Source organism: Canis lupus, chromosome 5, assembly GCF_003254725.2.
Source record: "Canis lupus dingo isolate Sandy chromosome 5, ASM325472v2, whole genome shotgun sequence".
Taxonomy (NCBI): Eukaryota; Metazoa; Chordata; class Mammalia; order Carnivora; family Canidae; genus Canis; species Canis lupus.
Window position 1 is genome coordinate 42,322,353 of NC_064247.1, and position 21,090 is coordinate 42,343,442.

The 21,090-nt window shown below is 52.6% G+C and overlaps 2 protein-coding genes across 14 annotated transcripts in view; one reads left to right on the plus strand and one right to left on the minus strand.

Annotated features, from left to right (window-relative positions):
• Window positions 1-1,019: 1,019 nt before the first annotated feature.
• On the plus strand, window positions 1,020-4,955 carry PLD6 (phospholipase D family member 6). Its single transcript, XM_025428116.3, has 2 exons — window positions 1,020-1,598; window positions 3,101-4,955. Exons 1-2 carry the CDS (start codon window positions 1,160-1,162, stop codon window positions 3,346-3,348), a joined length of 687 nt encoding a protein of 228 aa, XP_025283901.1. The 5' UTR covers window positions 1,020-1,159; the 3' UTR covers window positions 3,349-4,955.
• A 10,627-nt stretch (window positions 4,956-15,582) lies between these two features.
• Window positions 15,583-21,090, minus strand: part of LOC112647230 (myosin phosphatase Rho interacting protein) — a 148,665-nt gene continuing 143,157 nt past the window's right edge. For 10 of the 13 annotated variants that reach the window (XM_035716926.2, XM_049109511.1, XM_049109509.1 and 7 more), the window contains 2 exons: window positions 20,944-21,029; window positions 15,583-16,330 (listed from right to left, as the gene is read on the minus strand). In XM_035716926.2, coding sequence (XP_035572819.1) covers window positions 16,259-16,330; window positions 20,944-21,029 — 158 coding nt within the window. In that variant the 3' untranslated portion in view covers window positions 15,583-16,258. Of the gene's footprint in view, window positions 16,331-20,360; window positions 20,427-20,943; window positions 21,030-21,090 lie in introns of all 13 variants that reach the window. The other 3 variants (XM_049109505.1, XM_025428115.3, XM_049109506.1) reach the window with 2 other exon arrangements.

Genomic DNA, 21,090 nt, shown 5'->3' on the forward strand with positions numbered 1-21,090 from the left:
TCAGTCCCCGGGTGCTATAGGCAGTCCCGCCGCCGGGAAATCAATGGACCAACCAGAGTGCAGTGTTTATGGGCAGTTCCTTTTGTGTTTGCCTTACATGATTTTCCAAGGTTACTCACATCAGCTCCTTCTCCCCAATTTGGGGGTATGTTTTTTAACAGCTGCCAAGTCATGCAGAGACCATCAGCTGGTACAAGGAGGAGACTGTAGGGGAGTTATCACTTCCTTCTCGAAACCACAGATACACTTCAAATTAACCATGCAAAGTCCTGCCCAGGATTCAGGAAAGAAAAAAATAGACAAGAAATTCTTACACTGTCGTCTCTCCCTCTCTCCTCCCAAGCGGTGCACAGCGGGGCTGGGGCTCGCTAAGGTAGGACCAAGGGCTTCCCGGTTTTCACTAGGTCTGTGCTCCAAGCAGAACAGGCGTCCTCCGATGCCAAGGTGGTACTGGGAGAGGCGGCAGAAATACCGGGGCCCAATGCCGGGCGTGGCCGTCCCACGGTCTGCGACACGGCGGCCTGAGGCCCTCCTCCAGCGACGGGCTCCTGGAACACCGTGTGCGTCTCAGGCCGCAGCCCGGGCCGAAGGGAAGGCGTGCGCCGAGGTCAGCAGCCTCTCCCGCCCTCGGAGGGAGGACGGCCCGGGCTCTCGCGGCCCCGCGGGGAGCGGGAGGCGGCGGCGTCGGCGTCGGCGTCGGCGTCGGCGGGCGGTGCGCGGACCTCAGGGCGGCCACGCGAGCACGGGCCTCCCCACGCGGCCGGCGGCTGCGCAGACGCCACGGGGAGGCCGGCGGAGGCGCGAGCGGCGCGGGAGGCAGGAGCGCACGCAGGGCGGGGGGAGGGGGTGGGGAAAGGTTGGGCGCACGTGGCTGCGGGGGCGCAGGCGCGGTGGGCGGAGGGGGAAGGGCGGGCTCACGTGCCAGGGGCTGCGCAGGCGCAGTTGGCAGGGGCGATGTCCAGGGCTGGCGGCGCGCATGCGTGATGGGCTGTGTGTGTGTGTGTGTGTGTGTGTGTGTGTGTGTGTGTGTGTGTGTCTGTGTGTGTAGGAGGGCGTCGGACGCGCCGTCGGAGCGGTGGTAGGGGGAGGAGTACGTGGCCGTCGGCCGCGCAGGCGCGGTGGGCGGCGGGGCCGCGGGTCGTCGTCGGGCCGAGGCGGCATGGAGCGGTTCCGATGGCAGGTGGCGGCCGTGGCGGCCGTGGGCCTCGCGCTGGCCCTGGAGGCGCTGCCCTCCGTGCTGTGCTGGCTGCGGGCCGGGCGCCGGCAGCAGCAGAGGCCGCCGCGGCGCCAGGTGCTCTTCTTCCCGTCGCAGGTGACCTGCACCGAGGCCCTGCTGCAGGCCCCGGGGGAGGCGCCGTCGGGGCCCCCAGCTGGCTGCCGGTGCAGCCTGCCCCACGGCGAGAGCTCGCTCAGCCGCCTGCTGCGCGCCCTGCTGGCCGCCCGCGCCAGCCTCGAGCTCTGCCTCTTTGCCTTCTCCAGCCCGCAGCTGGGCCGCGCGGTGCAGCTGCTGCACCAGCGCGGGGTGCGCGTCCGGGTCATCACCGACTGCGACTACATGGCCCTCAACGGCTCGCAGATCGGCCTGCTCCGCAAGGCAGGTAAGCGGGGCCGCGGAGGCCGGAGCCCAGGCTCGGGGCTCAGGGCCGGGGAGCCCTCGGGGGAGCGGCGTCGGGCCCCCAGCCCGGCGCCTGCTCTGACCCCGGGGCCTTAGGCTGTGGTGGGGATGCCAAGGGCGGATACTGCAGGGGCCTGAGGATGGGGGAGACCCCGCGTATGGCCCACGTGGCCTTGTGAGGTCGGGAGAGTTTTACCCCGGAGAGACCCCGGGGCCATCTGTAAAGAACAGCTGCCTCCCCCGGGGGCTGGGCTTCTGTGCAGGGGGTTCTTATGCTGGATACCCGGATGTGAGCCCCGGGGAGTGAGTAGGCTGTGTCTTCCCAGCTAGTGGAGAGAGATCTGGGGGCCTGCCCGGTGACCCCGGGGAAGCCACGAACCCTTGTCGTTACCCACATTTTCATGACCCGTGTTGGCCTTGGGACACTGTGGGGAAAGCCTGTGGCGGGTAGAGCAGGGAACGTAGCCCGGCCAGTTGAATTTTTGACGACCGCAGACTGAAATGACAGCGGCCCAGTCAGCACCCAGGAAATCAAGAGCCAACTCAAAAACCAAACCTGCCAGCCCACTTGCTGGCCGACTCCGGGCAGTGTGCCATAGGAGCAGGCGTGCGCACGAGGCCAAGGTCGGGCTGACGCAGAGGGCTAGAGGAGGACAACAGTATTTCGCTTTTTTTTTTTTTTTAGATTTTATTTATTTATTTACGAGAGAGACAGAGAGGCAGAGACACAGGCAGAGGGAGAGGGAGAAGCAGGCTCCATGCAGGGAGCCCGATGCGAGACTCGATCCTGGTTCTCCAGCATCACGCCCTGGGCTGAAGTCGGCGCTAAACCGCTGGGCCACCTGGGTGTTCCTAAACTGTTCTTTTAAATCACATTTCTCACGGGCTTGTTCACTGAGCAGATAGGTGGTTGGTGAGCTGGGCAGGACTCCAGGGTCCTGCCCTCGGGGAGCTTGCCGACAGCAGGCTTTTCGTTGAGCCGAGGAGGCGCAGCCAGGGCGAATTCCTTTCTGTAGCAGACGGGGGTCCTTCTGGGAGTGAAGAGGGCTGAACTCCTTCACCCCAAGCCGCAGGGCCTGGCTTCTCCGGCGGTCTTCCTGCCCCAGGTGCACCCCCTCCCCCGTGCAATTGGGGTGTTTCCAGGGTGGGCAGAGCGAGAGCTGGAAGGCAGGGAAACCCCACTTGCGGTCGCCCCAGCCAGATTCATGGCTGGCTCCTCCCGGGACCACTGACGGGCCCGTGCTAGTCGGGTCATCCCGAGAAGTGTGGGTGGGCAGACCTCACCCGGAGTGCAGAGCTGGTCCCTTCCGGGGCTGCCACCCACACCTGCCCCAGCGGGACAGGCTTCCCGCTTCCTACTGAACTGGAACCAAATAGCCACAGTCGCGGCTGCTAGAAAGTGGCCCACGCTTGAGGAGGAGCTCAGGTGCTCACACCACAGTGTGGCCGGAGGGGGTGGCGAAGGCTGACTTGCTCCTTTTGCAGGCATCCAGGTGCGACATGATCAGGACCTTGGCTACATGCATCACAAGTTCGCCATCGTGGACAAGAAGGTGCTGATCACGGGCTCCCTCAACTGGACCACACAAGCCATCCAGAACAACAGAGAAAATGTTTTGATTATGGAGGATGAGGAGTATGTGAGGCTTTTTCTGGAAGAATTTGAACGTATCTGGGAAGAGTTTAATCCTACCAAGTACACCTTTTTCCCGCAGAAGAAGCGAAGTCACTGAAGCTGTGCTCTCTCCGCTGTCTGCAGAGTTGGAGGGGAGAGTGGTGTTTAATGTCACAGAACTTTTGGTACCCAGAGTTAAAGCCAGAGCAAACCTACAAAGAATGGGACTCCAGGCCGGCCTGGGCCTCACCCAGAGCTGCTGCCGGTTTGGGTGTGACATGCATGGTACATAAGCGAAATTTAGGAACACATTCTTGCAAAGTCTGTTCTCGTTCGGTACAGGATGAAAGCCAACTAAACAGTGTTTGGGGTTATGGAAGACAGGGACATCCCTACCACCCCAAGTCAGTTGTTTCGGACAGCTTGTTTCTTGCCACAGTAAATGCAGCCACCACCTCTCACAAGTGTGCTTCCCAGGGCTGCCGGCTCCTGGGCCCATGGTGGATGGGCTTCTCCTGCCTTAGACAAGCTGACCCCTCCCGTCCTCGTCCCCCCCCCCCCCCCCCGATCTGGGGTCTCTCATGTGGCCTACTCCATCAGCCCCGTGGCAGTGGCTCCTGACTTGTGTCCTCTTCTGTTGGCCTGGCCGCTCCCAGCAGCACAGCTGATACCTGGTGTTGGTAGAGGCAGCAGTCCTTCGTGTCTGCTGTCACAAGCTCCTTGGTGGCTTCTTGGCGGGTTTGAGTCCACAGAGGGAAACGGGAGAAGTCAGGGAGGAGAAGGGGCGGGAGGAGAAGGGGCAGGAGGAGGGAGGGGTGCCAGGCACGGCAGGAGTGGGGAGCTGCCCTCCAGGCCCCTGGTGAGCATTGCTTGCCCCTGCAGCGGGCAGGTCATGCTCTTACCGGGTCTCCTTGCACGATGACCCTTTACAACAAATACACCTGGAGACGTTCGTCCCCCCCAGCTTCTGTCAGCAAGGCCGGTAAGCGGCCAGAAGCAGCTTCTGTTTCCTGTGTTATGCCTTTAATTGTTAACATTCTCACATTCAAGGTGATTTTGTGCGCTTAGAAGTGACCTTCACTGTTAGCACCGGTGAACTTGGCTCATTGGCAGGTTTGGCTCAGCACAAGGCATCCTGAATTACCTGACCATCCAGGGGAGTCAGCCAGGAGAGAGCCTGATTTGGGGCTGTGGCACCTCCCAGGTCTATTTTTACTGTCAGCTAGGGGATTTGCTCTCACTGGTAACTACAAGAATAGCTGTCTCACATATGCTTGTGAGATGTTACAGATTATCTTTTCATAACACATATCTTTAGTTCAGATGACATCCGAATGCTCATTGTGCCATCTTGTCATACTTGTGTAATATGCTGTGTGACTGGTCCTGAGGTCTGGGCATGTACACTTTCCCCATCACACCCACGGAGCCACCTGCAGAGACCATTCCGTGTTGCATGTTTTTTCTGCTTAAAGTCACCTTTGACTTACTGTGTTACACAAGTAAACCCAAAGTTAGTTTTTCTGACTTATTGAGGCTATAAAGTATAATATATAGTTTGGAAATAAGACCTGCTTTTACACTAGATGTATTTTCTCAACTGCGTGTGTGTTCCAGCAGTCTGCTCTGAGGAGAGAACAGGAGTTACAGAATGTGTCCTGAATTATGAAGCTGGGTTGTCCTGGACTTCTGGCACGTTTAAATAAATATGTTCTTATTCTGGAATGCTAGCGCTGTTTCTTTGTCTTTTGCTCATCTGAATAGTGGGTGCGGTTTATTAAATGCCATTTGCGGGAAGTGGACAACATACAGCTGTTGAGAAACCACTGGTCAGGATGGGTGCTGCAAACAGGAGCAAGACCTGAATGTGTTACTTGGGGCACCTTGTGAAGTCTTTTCCAAAGGTAATGAAGGTGGTTTTCCAGGGCTGAGGCTTATCCATCACACTCGGGGTGTGCTGACCCCAGCAAGTTCCCCAAATGTGGGAAACCTTCCCCCCCCAATTAAAAAAAAAAAAAGCCTGACACAGGACTCGAGTCCCGGGACTCCAGAATCACGCCCTGGGTCGAAGGCAGGTGCTAAACCACTGAGCCACCCAGAGATCCCCGTATTCATATATTTTGCAAGATATCTGATGGGCGGCGAAGTAACTATGGTCAGAACCCTCTTGTAATCTAAAAACAACAGAGACTTTCTATACAGGCAGCTGTGAACCTGTGAACCTGGATAGGACTTCACCAGATGGGTGGTACCATCAGCCTTCCATTTACTGTGACCTGTTCCCAAATATCCAGTAAAGGCTTTTTTACCCCAAGGACAGAGCACTGTGTTGCAAACTGGAGCAACTGCTGACACAGATTTAGACTTTCCAGGATTCCTCCAAGCACAAATCAGAGCTCCATGGCCTCCCATGGAGTGGCCAAAATAGACATCCTTTGGGGCCCACTGGAAAATTGGCATTTATGAGTTGGGGTAGCTCCTCAGTTACAGAATAGTACATTCTGTTAGTTTTCCAAGGTTCTTCAGTAGCGTTCACTTAAAACCCAGCACCAGGGCCAGAGTCCCAGCCCTCTCCTTTGCTTCCTTACTGTAGCCACAATGGCTGGCATCTGGGACAAGGACAACAAGGCCACGTTCAGAAGCAGCTTGATTAAAAAAAACAAAACACACACACACACAAACCCCACCAGACTTTAAAAAAAAATATTTTATGTATTCATGAGAGACACAGAGGGGCAGAGACACAGGCAGAGGGAGAAGCAGGCTCCTTGCAGGGAGTGCAATGTGGAACTTGATCCCGGGACCCCAGGGATCACGGCCTGAGCCAAAGACAGACACTCAACCGCTGAGCCACCCAGGTGTCCCGATAATCAGACTTTAAAATTTTGTTCTGAGTTAAACTAGGGCATTTTCCAGTTTATGCGTTTGGTGGTAAGTAGACAGCAAGTTTCATTTTGCAGTTCAGTTTATTCTTTTTAAAAATATTTTATTTATTTATTCATGAGAGATACACAGAGAGAGGCAGAGACACAGGCAGAGGGAGAAGCAGGCTCCATGCAGGGAGCCCAACGTGGGACTCGATCCCAGGTCTCCAGGATCATGCCCTGGGCTGCAGGCGGCGCTAAACCGCTGAACCACCAGGGCTGCCCTTGTAGTTAACTCTCGGGTTCAAAACCTTTCTGAACGCCTCCAAAGCACTTGTTGCTGGAAATATTTCAATGCCATTCTTCTCCTGTCCAATTGCTACTTTTTTTTTTTTTTTTAATCTGCACCAAAGGGTAGATGATCTTTGGAGGTCAGTGGTGGCAGGAAAAGCCGCATAATGGAAAAGTGAGGTCTCACCATGGCTGCACCTGCCACCTCCTCCTGTTGCTTGTTCTCATTCCTGACCTCTAGTGGGCCCGCCCACTTTTGGGTCAGGTCTGTGAACCATTTTGAGTTAACTTTTGTGTTTAGTGTGAGGAAGGGGGTCCAAGGGCATTCTTTTGCATGTCAATAGCTAGTTGTCCCAGCACCATTTATTCGGCACTGTTGTCAAAAATCAATTGCTTACATAAATGTAATCACTTACTTCTGGGTTCTTTTTTTTTTTTTTTTTAAAGATTTTATTTATTTACTCATGAGGGACAGAGAGAGAGAGAAGCAGGCTCCATGCAGGGAGCCCGACGTGGGACTCAATCCCCGGTCTCCAGGATCACGCCCTGGGCTGAAAGCGGGCACTAAACCGCTGAGCCACCCAGGCTGCCCACTTCTGGGTTCTTAATAATGGTCCATTGATCTATAGGTCACTCCCTATGCACACTGCCTTGCATACATAGTGTTTGTAGCTGTTTTAAAACCCAGGAAACAAGTCCTTTAACTTTGTTCGTTCCAACATTGTTTTGGCTATTCTGGATCCCGTTATATTTCTAAATGAATCTTAGAATCAGCCTATCAACTTTTGCAAAAGCAGGGCAGCCCAGGTGGCTCAGCGGTTTAGCACTGCCTTCGGCCCAGGGCCTGATCCTGGAGACCCGGGATCGAGTACCGACCGCATTGGGCTTCCTGCATGGAGCCTGCTTCTGCCTCTGCCTGTGTCTCTCATGAATAAATAAATGCAATCTTATAAAACAAAAACAACAACAACAACAACAACTTTTGCAAAGGCAGCTGAGGTTTTGACAGGGATTGTATTGAACTATAGATCAAGGTTGGGAAATATTATCATTCTAACAATATCACATTTTCTAACCCACGGATGTCAGATTCCTTTCCATTTACTTAAATCTTCAAATAATCTTTTGTAGTTTCAGTTAATAAGCCTTATACTTCTTTTAAATGATATTTTATTCTTCTTTATATTACTGCAAATGGAATTGTTTTCGTAATGTGTTTCAGATTGTTAGTAAATACAATCTATTTTTTTTTTTAAGATTTTATTTATTTATTCACAAGAGACATAGACAGAGAGGCAGAGACACAGGCAGAGGGAGAAGCAGGCTCCATGCAGGGAGCCCAACACAGGACTCGATCCTGGGACTCCAGGATCACGCCCTGGGCCAAAAGCAGGCTCCAAAGCGCTGAGCCACCCAGGGATCCCCTACAATCTATTTTTGTATACAAATCTTGTATCCTGCAAAATTGCAGAACTATCAGTTCTAATAGATTTTTTTGGGGGGGTGGATTCCTTAGGATTTCCCATATACAAGATCATGTCATCAACAAATACAGTTTTACTTCTTCCTTTCCAGTATGGATATTTTTCCTTTTTCATGAGTGGCTAGAACTTCCAGGGCAGTGTTGAATAGACATGGTGAGAACAGATACCAGTTTTATTGCTGACCTTAGCGGGGCAGGGGGAGGGGAGCAGTTTTTTACCATTAAGTATCAAGTTAGCTGTGGGTTTGTTTTTTTTTTTTTAAGATTTTATTTATTCATGAGAGACACAGAGAGAGGCAGAGACACAGGCAGAGAGAGAAGCAGGCTCCATGCAGGGAGCCTGACATGAGACTTGATCCCGTGTCTCCAGGATCAGGCCCTGGGCCAAAGGTGGCACTAAACCGCTGAGCCACCCGGCCTGCCCAGTTACGGGTTTTTTTTATAGACAATCTTTGTCATATTTAATAAGTTTCCTTCTATTTCTAGTTTGCTGAGTGTTTTCATCATCAAAGGATGTTGGATTTTCCAAATGCCAACTGGTTTTCAAAATTGCACTTACAGAGCTTAAAAAAAAAAAAAAAGGATGCTAAAGCTATCAGAATACCATTACATCAGACCAGTGTCTAGAATTTTTTTTTAAAGACCTTATCCATTCATTCATGAGAGACACAGAGAGAGGCAGAGACACAGGCAGAAGGAGAAGCAGGCTCCATGCAGGAGCCTGATGTGGGACTCGATCTGAGACTCTGGGACCACATCCTGAGCCAGAGGCAGACGCCCAACCGCCAAGCCACCTCAGGCGTTCCCCCTAAATGTTTTAATGGACAAAAAGTTAATGAAACATCCTGAAACAACTGGAATGGCACACTGGAGATCTATCTTTTATATGTCTGTACTCAGTTTTCTAAGTTTTGTGAATTCTGTAAATTGATTTCCAGCAAATAGAGTCCGCATGTGATTTTTCTGTGTTTATTTGAATAAAAGTTTGGATTTCCACATACTTCATTCCAAAGGTTGTGGCAATATTGGAAAACTCCAGTTTCTTATTTTAAATTTATTCAATAGGTCACAACCAGAATCTTAAAAAATTAAATAGAATGTAGACATCACAGCATATTCTAATAAGAGTGCATTGTTTTGTGAAATGTTGGGCTGTGGTTGGGATGTGTGTGTGTGTGTATGGTCATGAGGTAAGATGTATTTTCTTTTTTAAGCAAAAAGCAATACTTTACTGTAGATAAACCCAGTAATGAAGGATTATATAGTTCCTTGAGTGCCAGTTATATAGCTCTTTCTCCTCAGCACTTCTTACTGTGCTCTTAGCCTCCCTTGGAGGTTTCTGTAACAGAGCCATGTTTTTTCATTAGATTCATGGTGTAAAATATTTATGTGTTGTCTGTGAACATGTGCAATACAGATTCTTACGGGAAATCTTTTGATTTTAAAATGCTGACAACTAATCCTCAACTCTGAAAACATTATTTAAAAATAGGCAGATTATTAAAAGTGGAAAAAAACTCCAGTAGAAATCATTAGGCTACTGACCAGCTTTGGAATGTTGACCTAAATGCATATTTTGCATGTCTCTCCACTACACAAAATCTCATTCACAGCATGCAAAGGGTGATGCAAAAATAGTTTATTATGATATAGTTTATGTAAAGTTAGGTAATTATTTACAAAATAGAAATGATAAGCTACATCCATGGGAATCTAGCATGTCACGCAAAGGAATAAATATTCTGAGGAAGTAACACTTCAAACTGTAGTGAACAGTTGTTCAGAAACTTTGTTAATAAAAATCTTCAATGACACCATCACGATCTTGAATTGTCATAAAGGGCGAGCGGCTTAGCTGGCCAGGCTCATCTGTTCGGGAGGACGGCGTAGCCTGACGGGGTCCCCCTGCCCCACTCAGGGGCTCCTGCTGCACCTACAGGCTGGTGCACAGGACTCGCCCGCGCTCTCCAGGCCTCTGCTCGCTCCCGCACAGAACTTTGGGTTTGGTGAACATCATCATCTAACGTTAGTACAGAAAGGAAACCCCAGTTAGAATCATACACCCGAGGGGTGAAGGCATTAGCTGTGGCAGCCGTCACTGCTGTGGGTTATTTCCCACCTTGTTCGTGCGTCAGCTCCCCCAGCAGCTCGGCTGAGTGCTGTCCCTAGTAGCTGACCTGAGACACTCACTCTAGCAGAACAGTATTAGTGAGAAAAGTTAGTAAGAATTACAGTTGTTGAGGAGTGATTAGAAACTTTACATTTTATAAATATTACTTAGGAAAACCACATGAATTCTTATCACTTAACTGGTCTTAAGTCCTAACAATGTCAGTAGAGAAGTCATTAATACTAAAGGTAAATCCTAAAATCCACTTTAATTGGTTCTGTGATAGAAACGTGACATGATAATGACTTTAGTGTTCGTTATATAATCCAGGCCGAGTTTCCTACAAAACAAAACTGAAATGTGTACTACTAGCTGCAAAGGGCAAAGAACAGAGGGCCCGGGACAGGCGACAGGCAGCAGGCACGCTGCGTCTGGCAACCGCCGTGCTTCCAGAACTCCGCCTCTCTGTGGTGCTCGGACTGCCTCCTGGGAAGGCCCGCGACCGCCACCCACGGGCCGTGTGCTTCCACCTCGAGACCTGCACGCCCTCCAGGGTCGGCCTAAGGACCGGACGATCCAGTTCTGAGGTGGTATGACTGTAGGTTTCCTCGTCACATGAACGTGGACACACGCGGCAGGGTGGCCACATTGGTGCCCTCGACGCTGTCCCCCCACAGAACCCAGTCGCTGAGGAGATGCAGATGTCCAGCCTGGCAAGTGTGCACAGGTCACCCATTTGGGCCACTCACGCCACACCTGTGCTTTGAACGAAGCCTCCCTCCAGGTGTTCCATTAGCATGTCAAGGGCGTGGGGAAGACAGGAAGAGGGACCCACCATGTTCCTCTCTGTCCACTTTTTGGAGGTTTCGACGTGGCTGTGACAGCAGCAAGCACGATCGAGGTCTTCTACGGGCAAAGCGCACGAAGGCAGGCCTGCTGTCATCTCAGATACCGTCGTACACTCTTTAAAACCGCCTGTGAAGTGGCCGCAGCTTTTTAAAAAGATACACCAGTCACGAAAAACATTTCCTTGGGACGCTGGGTGGAGTTCAGCCTTGTACCCAAAGCGCTCCTCCCCTTCTTACACAGGGAGGGCCGTTGAGATTTTTTTTTTAAACCCACACAAACTCTGTCACACACACGCACAAATCCCTGCAGGAGCTTCCGAGGACTATTTACACTGCTCCCTCTGAACGACCTACAGGTTATTCTGAGGAAAACCAACATGGTTGCTTTTCAATACCGGGGCAGGGCCAGGCTCGGGGGCGCAGGTGGTCCCGCTCCCTACGCGGGGAGGGGCGCTGACGACCGCCTGCCCCTGAGCACCTCCCGTTGAAACACCGAGAAGGGAGACCGCTTCCCTGTATAAAGAAACGAGGACTCGAAACGCGTTCTCCACAGGGCACGTGGATGCGGCCGGGTCCTTCCCCGCAGACGGCCCTTCAGACGAAGTGAGTGTTCGCGTCCAGACTGCGCTCTTGTCATGTCTTCCTATCAAAGGATCCCCAAACCGGTGGTCTTACGTGACTCCCTTGAGGCTGACTGTCGCTTAAATCCTCAACTGTGGGAGGTACGGGCTGGCTAGACGTGCTCGCTCGGGTGTGCGCACACGCGGCGCCGCGCCCGGTTCGCGGGCCCCCTCCCTGGGAGCGCTGCGGGAGGAGGGGCGTGTCCACTGTGCGTACTCGGCGCCGCGGCCGGCGGACCACGTTACCTTCTGCCCCGCTCTCAGCTAAGAACACCTTTCCGAGGCTCAGTCGGTAGCGCCCGGCGGCACGGGCAAGCCGGAGGGGCGCCGTGTGCCCTGAGAAAGCCCCGAGTGCGAAGCATGCGGGACCCCCGCGGCCGCTCCCCCGCACTCCCGGCTGAGCGCCCGGGGCTCCCCGCTCGAGAAGGACCCGAGACGCCAGAGGGGAAAAGCCGCGCGCCGGTACCCAACTTCCCGAAGCTCCAGCACCAGCCAGTTGGCAGCGGCCCCTTCCCAAGCCCCTGTGAAGGGCCGGCGGGGTGCGGCGCCGTGGGGACACAGGACGGGGCACTTCAGATCGGTTTACACAGCAAACGCCTAACAGCAAACATGGATAGCCCCCGTGAGGATTGGGGGGGGGGGGGGTTCAAAAGGACCGAAGTGAAGTTTCTGGAGAAGTGAAGCTTCCAATCAGCACGCCAAGCTGGAATTCCTTTTACTGCGATTCCTCTTAAGTGGAAGGCTACATACCTCCCGGCCCTGGTAAACCTCTGAACACGGCCCCCCGACCATCCAGGCTTTTTTGGTAGTAAAAGTGGGGGGAGTCACTGAATTCTGCTTTAGTTTTCCGGCTTTCTGAAATTGTATCTGGGATGGAAAGTGTTAAAATCTCAAGCTTCTTTAGAACAAAGATGAGGAAACTTCCTTTCAGGAATTCTCTTCCGTTCAAGAAGACAAGACGTCCTTCCCACTCTAGCGGAGAACACTCTGAGCCCCTGGAGAAGCGCCTCAGGAGACACCCTGGGGCAGGAGCGGCGGGAAGGAGTGGGGCGTGCTTAGCCGTGAAGCTAGCACGCGGGCGCCGAGGCCGGGGAGGGCGCAGCCCCCCACCCCAGCGTCCAGGGAGTTACTAGCAGGCGTGCGGGGGAGAAACCTTCTAAAGGAGAGATACACCGCCTGCTGGCTCACCGAGTGGGGAGCCCAGCCGCGCCCCTTTCTAGCCTGAGTCAAGCGCTCACAGGGTCAGCGGCAGGGGCGGGGTGGCCACCTGCTACCTTCTGCCCCAGAGGCCTTAAAAACCGACTTGCCCAGGGGACCGCCAGGCAGCAGTAACAAAGAGGGCCACATTCCTTCTGTCTCCCTCCGCGGTGAAATAAAGAATATTAAATACATCTCTAATGATGTTTTGTACACCATCCATTTGGTCTCCTGGCCTTACCTGTCAGAATCCCGTACTGGCCGACTCCCAGGGTTTTTATTTTTTTTATTTTTTATTTTTTATTTTTTTTTTTTCTCCCAGGGTTTTTAAAAACCGCAGTTCCGTCTCTTTCCTCCCCTGGCCCTGGTGAGGCCCCAAAGCCTAGCAGTCAGGTCAGGGCGCTAGCAACAGAGTGCACGTAACTAGCCAGAGCCCAGGGCCTTCCCTCACTCTCAGCCTTTCCACTTGCTGGATTCACAGGGAGGCGCCTTTGGTCTCAGCTCTTGCCAAACCCACACGTCCCCACCATGGCCCTAACTTCCTCCCTTAAATTCAGACCCACTTCGATGCCTTCTGGCACAAGCTTCCATTTCCAACGGCAAAGCGCTCCATCTGCCACACCGTGGCCACCCACCAGGGGAGCCGCCACCAGCCACACTTAGCAGGAATGCTAGCTCTCACACCCACGTGCTAAACACGGAGCCCGACCAGCAGAAAGCGGCTCCTCGGTGTGCGTCTGTGCTTGTGCGCAGCTGTGCGCATGCTGGGACCCAAGCTCGCGCTCACGAGAACTGTCGCTAGTTTCCCCACTCTCGGTGGGCGTGCTTGCTTGCAGGAGCTGGCGGGTTACAGAGGAACTAGTGACCATTCACAGGAAAGCGGTTACAACTGTGGGTTAGTAGAGACTCGATCCGTGTTATCGCCACACCCTTCCCCGGGGAAGTTGGAGCGCCGTGAGCTGACCTTCACCTGTGTTAGCCCATCCGCAGCCCCTGAAGGACCCGTCTCTACCAGCAGAGGCCAACTCCACCTCCACAACTGTCTTCTCTCCTCCGGAACTTGGTGGCTACATCCCTCCCCTGGGGGCTTGGGGGCTTGCAGGGCGCGTACGGAGACTGCACAGTGGGGGCTGGGGTGCAACACATAGGTGGCCAGTGCAGCCCCTTTCTTCTGTCCTGCCCACTCCCTCCAGCTGGAGGATGGGGCTCAGCAGCAGGCGGCTCATACTGGTTCTTGGCCTGACAGTAGTTATCACTGTGCGATGCTGGGCAAGACCAGGCCAGGCTCGGGGCATTTTTGGGAGGTGGAAGCCGGAGTGCCCCCGTTTCTAGCCGGCTTCCTGGTAACCCCCTGACTGAGGCAGCCCCAGGGCAGGGAGTTGTGGTCTCTGTGGTGAGGAGGAGCCTTCAGAGGCGGCAGTGATAGGTCTTTCCCTGTCTCTGCCTTCGACTTCCACATGCTACACTCAGCACACGAGTTCAAGGATTCCGGAGGTCTAACCTCAAGGGGTAAATGATGAAGACAAGTATGTAAGGTGCTCTTCGACCTCTACAAAGCACTGCAGATTTCGGACTCGGCACAGTCTGAAGGCAGGTGGCACCTGAATGCATGCGGGGATGCTGCCAGGTAAGCTGGGAGGGCTAGAGGCAGGGGGCTGCCTGGAGGAGGGCCAGACTGCCCAGAGGCAGCAGGGGCAGCCACACAGAAAACTGCACTACATGAGGGAGGTTTTCCGAGGGGTGCCGTGAAATCACGGTGCCGAGACAGCTTGAGCAGAGGCGCGGCGCAAGGCCCTTGGCCCATCAGATCCTGCTGGACAGCACATCACTCTCTGCCTTGGACGACACACCCATTAAACAGTGTTCTAGAGACGGAAGGGTCCCCAGGGCCCAACATCCCTTCTGTACGCTCCTGTTCGGAGCGGCACACACACAAAATCGTGGACCTTTCTAAAAATGCTGCCAACCTACGGGGGGGTGGAGTGGGGTGCGGGGAACGGTGTCTGAGAAGTAGAATTAAAACACCAGACCTGATATTCTCTTGCTTTTGAAAACGTGCAAAAATAGCAGCAAAGGAGTGATGGGTGTGGGTTGAGATTCTGGAAGCTGATGAAGGAAAGGCTCAATGCCAGTGGAGAACTCAGAGTTTATTCCCATGAGAAGCTGGCACGCCCCAGACCCTTCCAGGCCTTTCCTTGGATGAGCCTGTTCTGAACTAAATCTAGAGACCAAGCAAGGGCACTTCTACATTTTTACCTGCAAAGTCCCCACGTACCCAGGGACTGCCAACCTAACGGGAGCATTGACACAGAGCGCACGCATGCTCCCGCCAGTAAAAAAAAAGGGGCAACAGAAGCAGCGAGACCAGAGCGGACTCCTCCAAACCCTCCAAGGCAAAGCTTCCGGCCTGCTCTGAAGGCCACTGAATGGCGGCCCGCTGGGCTGGGCTGGTTTGCACTCCTTGTCTTTACACGATCAATAGTTCTCACCCAGCCATGACAGAAGCCCCATGTAGCAGATTCTCAAGGATTACTGTGGTGTTTCCTGGCAGTTAAAAAGGTCTCACTCTCTAAGAAAAATCAAAATTGTTAGTATAGTTTTACTTCTGGCTCTCCGCTGCAAAAGAACTTTTCAGAGCTCAAATCAGAGCTCAAAACATATAACAGCAAGTTTCATCCGACATCCTCTGTACTTTCTTCTTGACTTAACATAGGGGTCTTCGCTCAACCTTCTCAAAAGCAATGTAGAGGCTTCTTTCAGGAAGGTTCAAGACATGAACAGTCCTTCCCCTCAAAGGACTACCCAAGGGAATTCATCACGACTGGCAAGCAGTGTGAAGCCCCGGGCTGCAGCTCAACACTGTGAGTCTTTATGAAAAGACCAGGACTACTAGTGACCAAGAAAAGAACGAGCGTAGGAAGGAATGAGAGGGGCCGGGGTTTTGTGCAAGATTTAATAAAAAACAAACAAAAATAGGAATGGCTGCTTTCAACATTTTCCAGGTTGTGAAAGGTTCCCCACGATTATCTGGGCTGTGGCTCTAAGCTGAATTAGTGGGACAAGTACAAAACACTGTTCTTCTCCCAAACCAAAGGTGGTGAGTGGAGGTTATAAGCCACGCCTCCCCACCTGCTCCTCCAGCTCCTCCCGCAGGCCAGTGAGTTGTCAGTGCTGCCCCCCCTGGCGCCCACACGCAGCAAAGCGAGAGCCGCTGGAGGCCCCGACTCTGCACAGTGCCCTCAGCGGACGAGCTAGCTTATCGACAGGCTGCTGGGCCTTAATACTGACGGTGAGTGCGGTGGATGCAGTGGGCAGGGGCTCTGTGCAGATCCCGGCCAGGAGCACACAGCTCTCCCGGCCCCGCTGCTTGGCTGATTTGAGAATACCATGGAAAAAAAGCTTTGACAAACACATAGGAAGCTGGAATCAACACAGCAGGGAACGGTGTGAACAACCCTTAAATCGGTCTTTCATGCATCCATACCTACAGTTAATGATGACAACAGTAACAACAATAATAATAATAAAAAATAAAGGTACAGACAAAAAGCAGCGCTGGGGTAGTGCTGCCGCAGGCTGGGAGGGGTGTGTGTGTTCAAGTTGAACGGGACACGGCTAGTCTTTCTTCAAGTCCCTGGATTCAAAGAGCTTCAAGCGTTCTTGCACCGTCAGGCCTTCTTTCAGACTCTGGGTGGAGATGAGAGCAGGAGAGAAAGAAGGAGACTGTTAACTACGAGGCCTGGTGCTGTGCGTGCGTGTGGCTGCAGGCAGGCAGAGGTGCGGGTGCTGGGGTGGAGGGCAGGGCAGGAAGGGCTCCTCGAGAGATTAGTGGGGCATGCTAAGGAGAGAGACGTCCCCTGTGAAATGGTGTTATCTGGATGAAAAAGCAAAAACCAGAGAAACAGACCATGTGTGTAAGAAGCTGAATTCTGAGCTTAAGGCTCTTCAGACAAGCAGCGACCAGATCAATTCAGCCAGGAGAAAAAGCTGTGCCAAGAACTAGAAATCCGCCCATCCATGTCCTTCTCTGTGTGTGTGTGTCTGTCCACATCTAGTTCCTCTGTGACCAGGATACTGAGCATTATGAGGAGGGCTGCAGAGTTCGCAGGGCTTTGCTGGCAGTGTGGCCAGGGACCCCTCCTCCCTGGTGCACCCTGGCAGCGCCTGCTTCCCTTGGGCCTGCTCATGGCACTCCCTGAGCAGCAGCCCTGCTGGATTTGCTGTTACTGGGGACCTGGGAACATGTTAACATATTTACTAAGATTTTCAGACTGTGAAACCAATACTCTAATGTGTGACCTCAGCAGTTTAAACCCGTGTGATCCAGGATGAGTGATATTTTCCTAACTGGGGGACAAATTATTTCTCACTTTACTGCTGGAGGCTTTTCCCAAAGATCTACTTTCTCAATGAGGAAAGGAGTATCACTTCAGAGTACGGCTGAGGATACTCCAGTATCAGTTCGGACAGGGCTGGCTTCTTAGCAGCTGGACACTAGCCTCAGATTGCCAGGTCCCTGGGCTGGCTGGCATGTGCTAGAGCTGACAAAGGTACAGGATCCCCTAAGATATATAGGACTTGAGGCTGGCCCTGGGTACAGGCTCCAGACAGCTACACCAGTTTTAGCCCCAAACCTGAGCACCATGAAATAAAATGCTGGTGCCCAGCACCATGCTAGTCTGCTGGCCTAAAGAGCCCAGCCTGCTGTTTCCAGCTGTGACACAGTCTCAGGAGGTCCTGATGTGGCTCAGCCAGATGCTTTGGAGCACATATTCGCAAGTGAGGACTGTGTGACTGGGCCACCTGCAAGGTTTGAGGCCAGGGGGGTGGGCCCTGGTGTTCCCCTCCGGTTATGTAGAACAGCTCTGCTTCTCTTCTATACTGTGGAGCTGTATGTGTGTAGATGAATAAAGATAACTGCCCTCCCCCTTTTTAAATAAAGGGTTCTATGGCTAACCTTTCTGAAACCCACTGGTCCAGATGGACCTCAATATAAGCTGTTGGTTAGGGGGTCACTATTGAAGCTTGCTACCCAGTTGGTTGGAGGATGGGGGAAAATCCATGTTCCATTCTGAACCAGAAATTCCCTTAACATACATAATCGCCTCAGATGCTCTCAGGTCTTCTCCCAAGTGCTTCAGGCCAAGGGGCTGCCATGTGCACAGGGTCAGTCTTGGACAGGTGCTAGGTATGCATGACCAGTTGTGGGAGGCCCCACAGCTAAGTGCCAGGCCCACAGGCAGGCCTGTCACATGTCATACCGCTTTGTTCTAGCTGGGGACTTTCAAGGGCTAGCAAATGTCCTGCCTGGGGGTGTGCTCCTTCCATGAAAGGTCAGAGTCCCTGCTGTGCTCAGGACTGTAGCAGGGGAGCAGGGCGACGAGGGGGAGCCCAAGGCTGTGTGCCACACATAGCTGTACACTAGAACTGGAAGGGAAGAATGTGCACAACCCCTACACTGACTCTGCGTGCCCAGAGAAGGGTCCTTGGGGTGCAGAGTAGCTCCCCTGGGGCTCATTCCTCCCACACAGCCGATCTCTCCACCAAGTATCTCTGTGAGCCCATACTCAGACTACCAGAAAGGGGCCTCCATGAGGATCTCATGGGAAAGATTTGCTCCGTTCTAATACCAGAAAAGCCATGATGCTCTTAAGCACTGAGCTTGCCTTGATTTTATGGGTGCTGAGACTTTCTATCCTTTTCAGTGAGGCAGGATACAGAAACAGAACACCGATAAAGGACATAAGTCAGTACGTATCAGATCCCATATCACAGAGCACTGACAACAGGTTTGGTTTCTGGGCAACTTCGTCCCCTGGTCTTCCCATGGTGGGGGTTGGGGGGTGTGTGGAATGGGGAATCTCCAAATACAGTCAGGCAAAGGACAGCACACATCCCAGTGTGAGTGCCTACTGACATCGCAAACAGGCCCGAGCCCTTGGCATCACAACACGTGTCCCTGAGGACATCTGCAGGGTCCCTGTCTTTCTACTTACACCAGAGGGACTGTGCCTGCATATCAGGACAATAGAGACTTGTCCAAGCCAACCATGGACTCAAAGACATCTGGGAAAGCCCCATTCCTGGGCTCCTTACCACTCCTGCCTGGGTCCTGGCACCTCGGAGAGGCTGAGGCTGCCCTGGAGGTCCAGTCAGTTTTCTCACTTTTTACCTTTGCTGTAGTTCCTTCCCAGCTGGTGTAAAAGGTCTTCCCAGTGCACCCACTACAAAAACCCTTCTTGATAAAGGTCTTCTTGCAGATTTTCTGGTCTTTTGTCCAGAGTCCTATGTACTTTTATTCCCCTGCAGGGACTTTGACATGCCACCTGGGACACATAATCTATCTTGACAGGGTGGACACACTGTAACAAGGCTTTCCAGAAGTTTTTCACTGACTGTCATTTACAGTTACATTTACTGGCATGGGCAAAAGGTCTAAATCATTAACAGTGAATTTACAGCAGATACAGTTCAACCTCAAATACGAAGTAGATTCTTTAATAAGAAAACCCTAAACCAAAGAACAAGTTCTATTTTTGCTAAACAGAATGTTTTTCATGGTTACAGAAAGACCCCACACTAAGTTTTCAGTGAAGCATAAACCATATTTGGTTACAAGTGATTTGGGACTGTATAGTAGAATAAATAAAACCAAACTGATCGGTTTAAAATACTAGGGATTTTCTTAAATGTCTTCCTAAAGCAAACCCATTTCACCCAAGCCATTGGGCTAAAGCCCCTTAGCCACAGGATTCTGGATGGTGGATCCAGCTGGAGAGCGAGCTGTAGGCACACAAGCAAAAGGAGCCAGTGTTGGGCGGACCTGCGCCATATCAGTGTCCCCTCTGCCAGGACCATGGCCCAGAGCTGGTGTTCTTCCTGCTGTTCTTAACCTTCTCATCAGAGAATTAATGAGATCAAGTCAGCTCAGCTGGAAGCACACTTTGAAATGAGCTGCCATGTAACTGGGATGCACAGCCTGGTGTGGAGACCGGGAATGGCCAGGCCCACTGTCCTTCTGTTTGTTTTCAAACAGGCTGATGTTTCTCAGCCAGCACTTCTGTGTCCTTACCTTCTTTCTTTATACTACTGCCTTCAATGGCACACACAGAAGCTTTTCTTTTGTTTAAAAGAACACCAAAACCAAAAAAAGTGCTGGTAAATCTTCAGTCCCAACTCCTCCCTTGTCCTCTTGCTCTGCTGAGCCATTTTCCTGGCCCTGCCCACAAGGTACCGGCTCCCTGAAACCCGGGTTCCGCCCTGCCTTGGCCTATTAACTAACTTGGTGGGGAGGGGTTCTTGGTGATGGGATACTCTGCTTGTCAGGGGCTGCTGGGTCTCTGTCAGGGCCCCTCTTGACAGAGGGCAAGATGGGTTTCCCAGAGAACCTGGAATGCACAGATTAGTTGACATGCACACTGACCAGTGCTGGGGGCCACTCACAGGCCCACACCCACCCGAGATGCTGCCTCTATGGCTTGCCTGCCAAACTGGAGGGGAGCTCCCCTAGCAAAAGGTCAACTTTGGTAAGAAGTTACAGGGCCAGTTAATTTCCCAGAACAGGTTAAAGAAACTTGACCAGGATTGTGTATGTGCTTGCTGGAGCAGATAAAGTAACAATAAAAAACAAGGAGCTTGCTATGGAGGTGTGAGCAGTGCATGCAGGTAGCCACCCCCTGGAGGGTGGCAGGTGGGTGGGTGGTGAGAGGTGGTTTACCTACATGACAGGGGACCTGGAAGCGGGCTCGTTTCAGTTATCCCATGAGACCTGCTCAATTACGGACTGTCAGAGGAAAGAGCAAAAAATAAGACACACACACAATAAATCCTAAATGCAACAAGCTTATTACTCCCACCCTCCGCCCGTCCTTCCTGTGGAGAGGCACACAGCAGGGTGGGGGACACACACTGGGGATGTGCTACGGTGTGGTCGGGGGAAGAGGTGTAGGCAGCTTCCTCTCTTGAAGGCAGGCAGCATCAGTGTTAAACTAGGGATGTGTGAAGACAGAGTAGGGCTGGCCCAGGGGTGTCTGAGGGGAAATCTGGCCTTGGAGGTCCAGTGTCAAATTCACTCCAAGTTCTGTTTCTTGTACTGTCACTGTCAGAAGTTGGTTCTACTTCAGCAGGAAGGAGACCCGGCACTCGAAGCCACCAGAACTGGCCCAGCAGGGAGGCATGTGGAGCCAGAGAAGTTGTGGGACCCTGGGGACCCCCTGCTTCGGTCCGAGGTGGGCTCTGACTCTGGCTCCTCTCTAACGTCCCATAGGCCCACACACCCTGGGGCTGTACCCCAGACTCACCTTGGACCTGATGTTTCTGAGTTGCCGGCTGACACAGGATCTATCTTTCTTTAAGAAGTCAGGGTTGCTTTTAGATTTCATTATATCTAAAGGAACAAACGGACCCATTACATTTGTTTTAAAAAACTCTGTGGAACAAGACTGAAT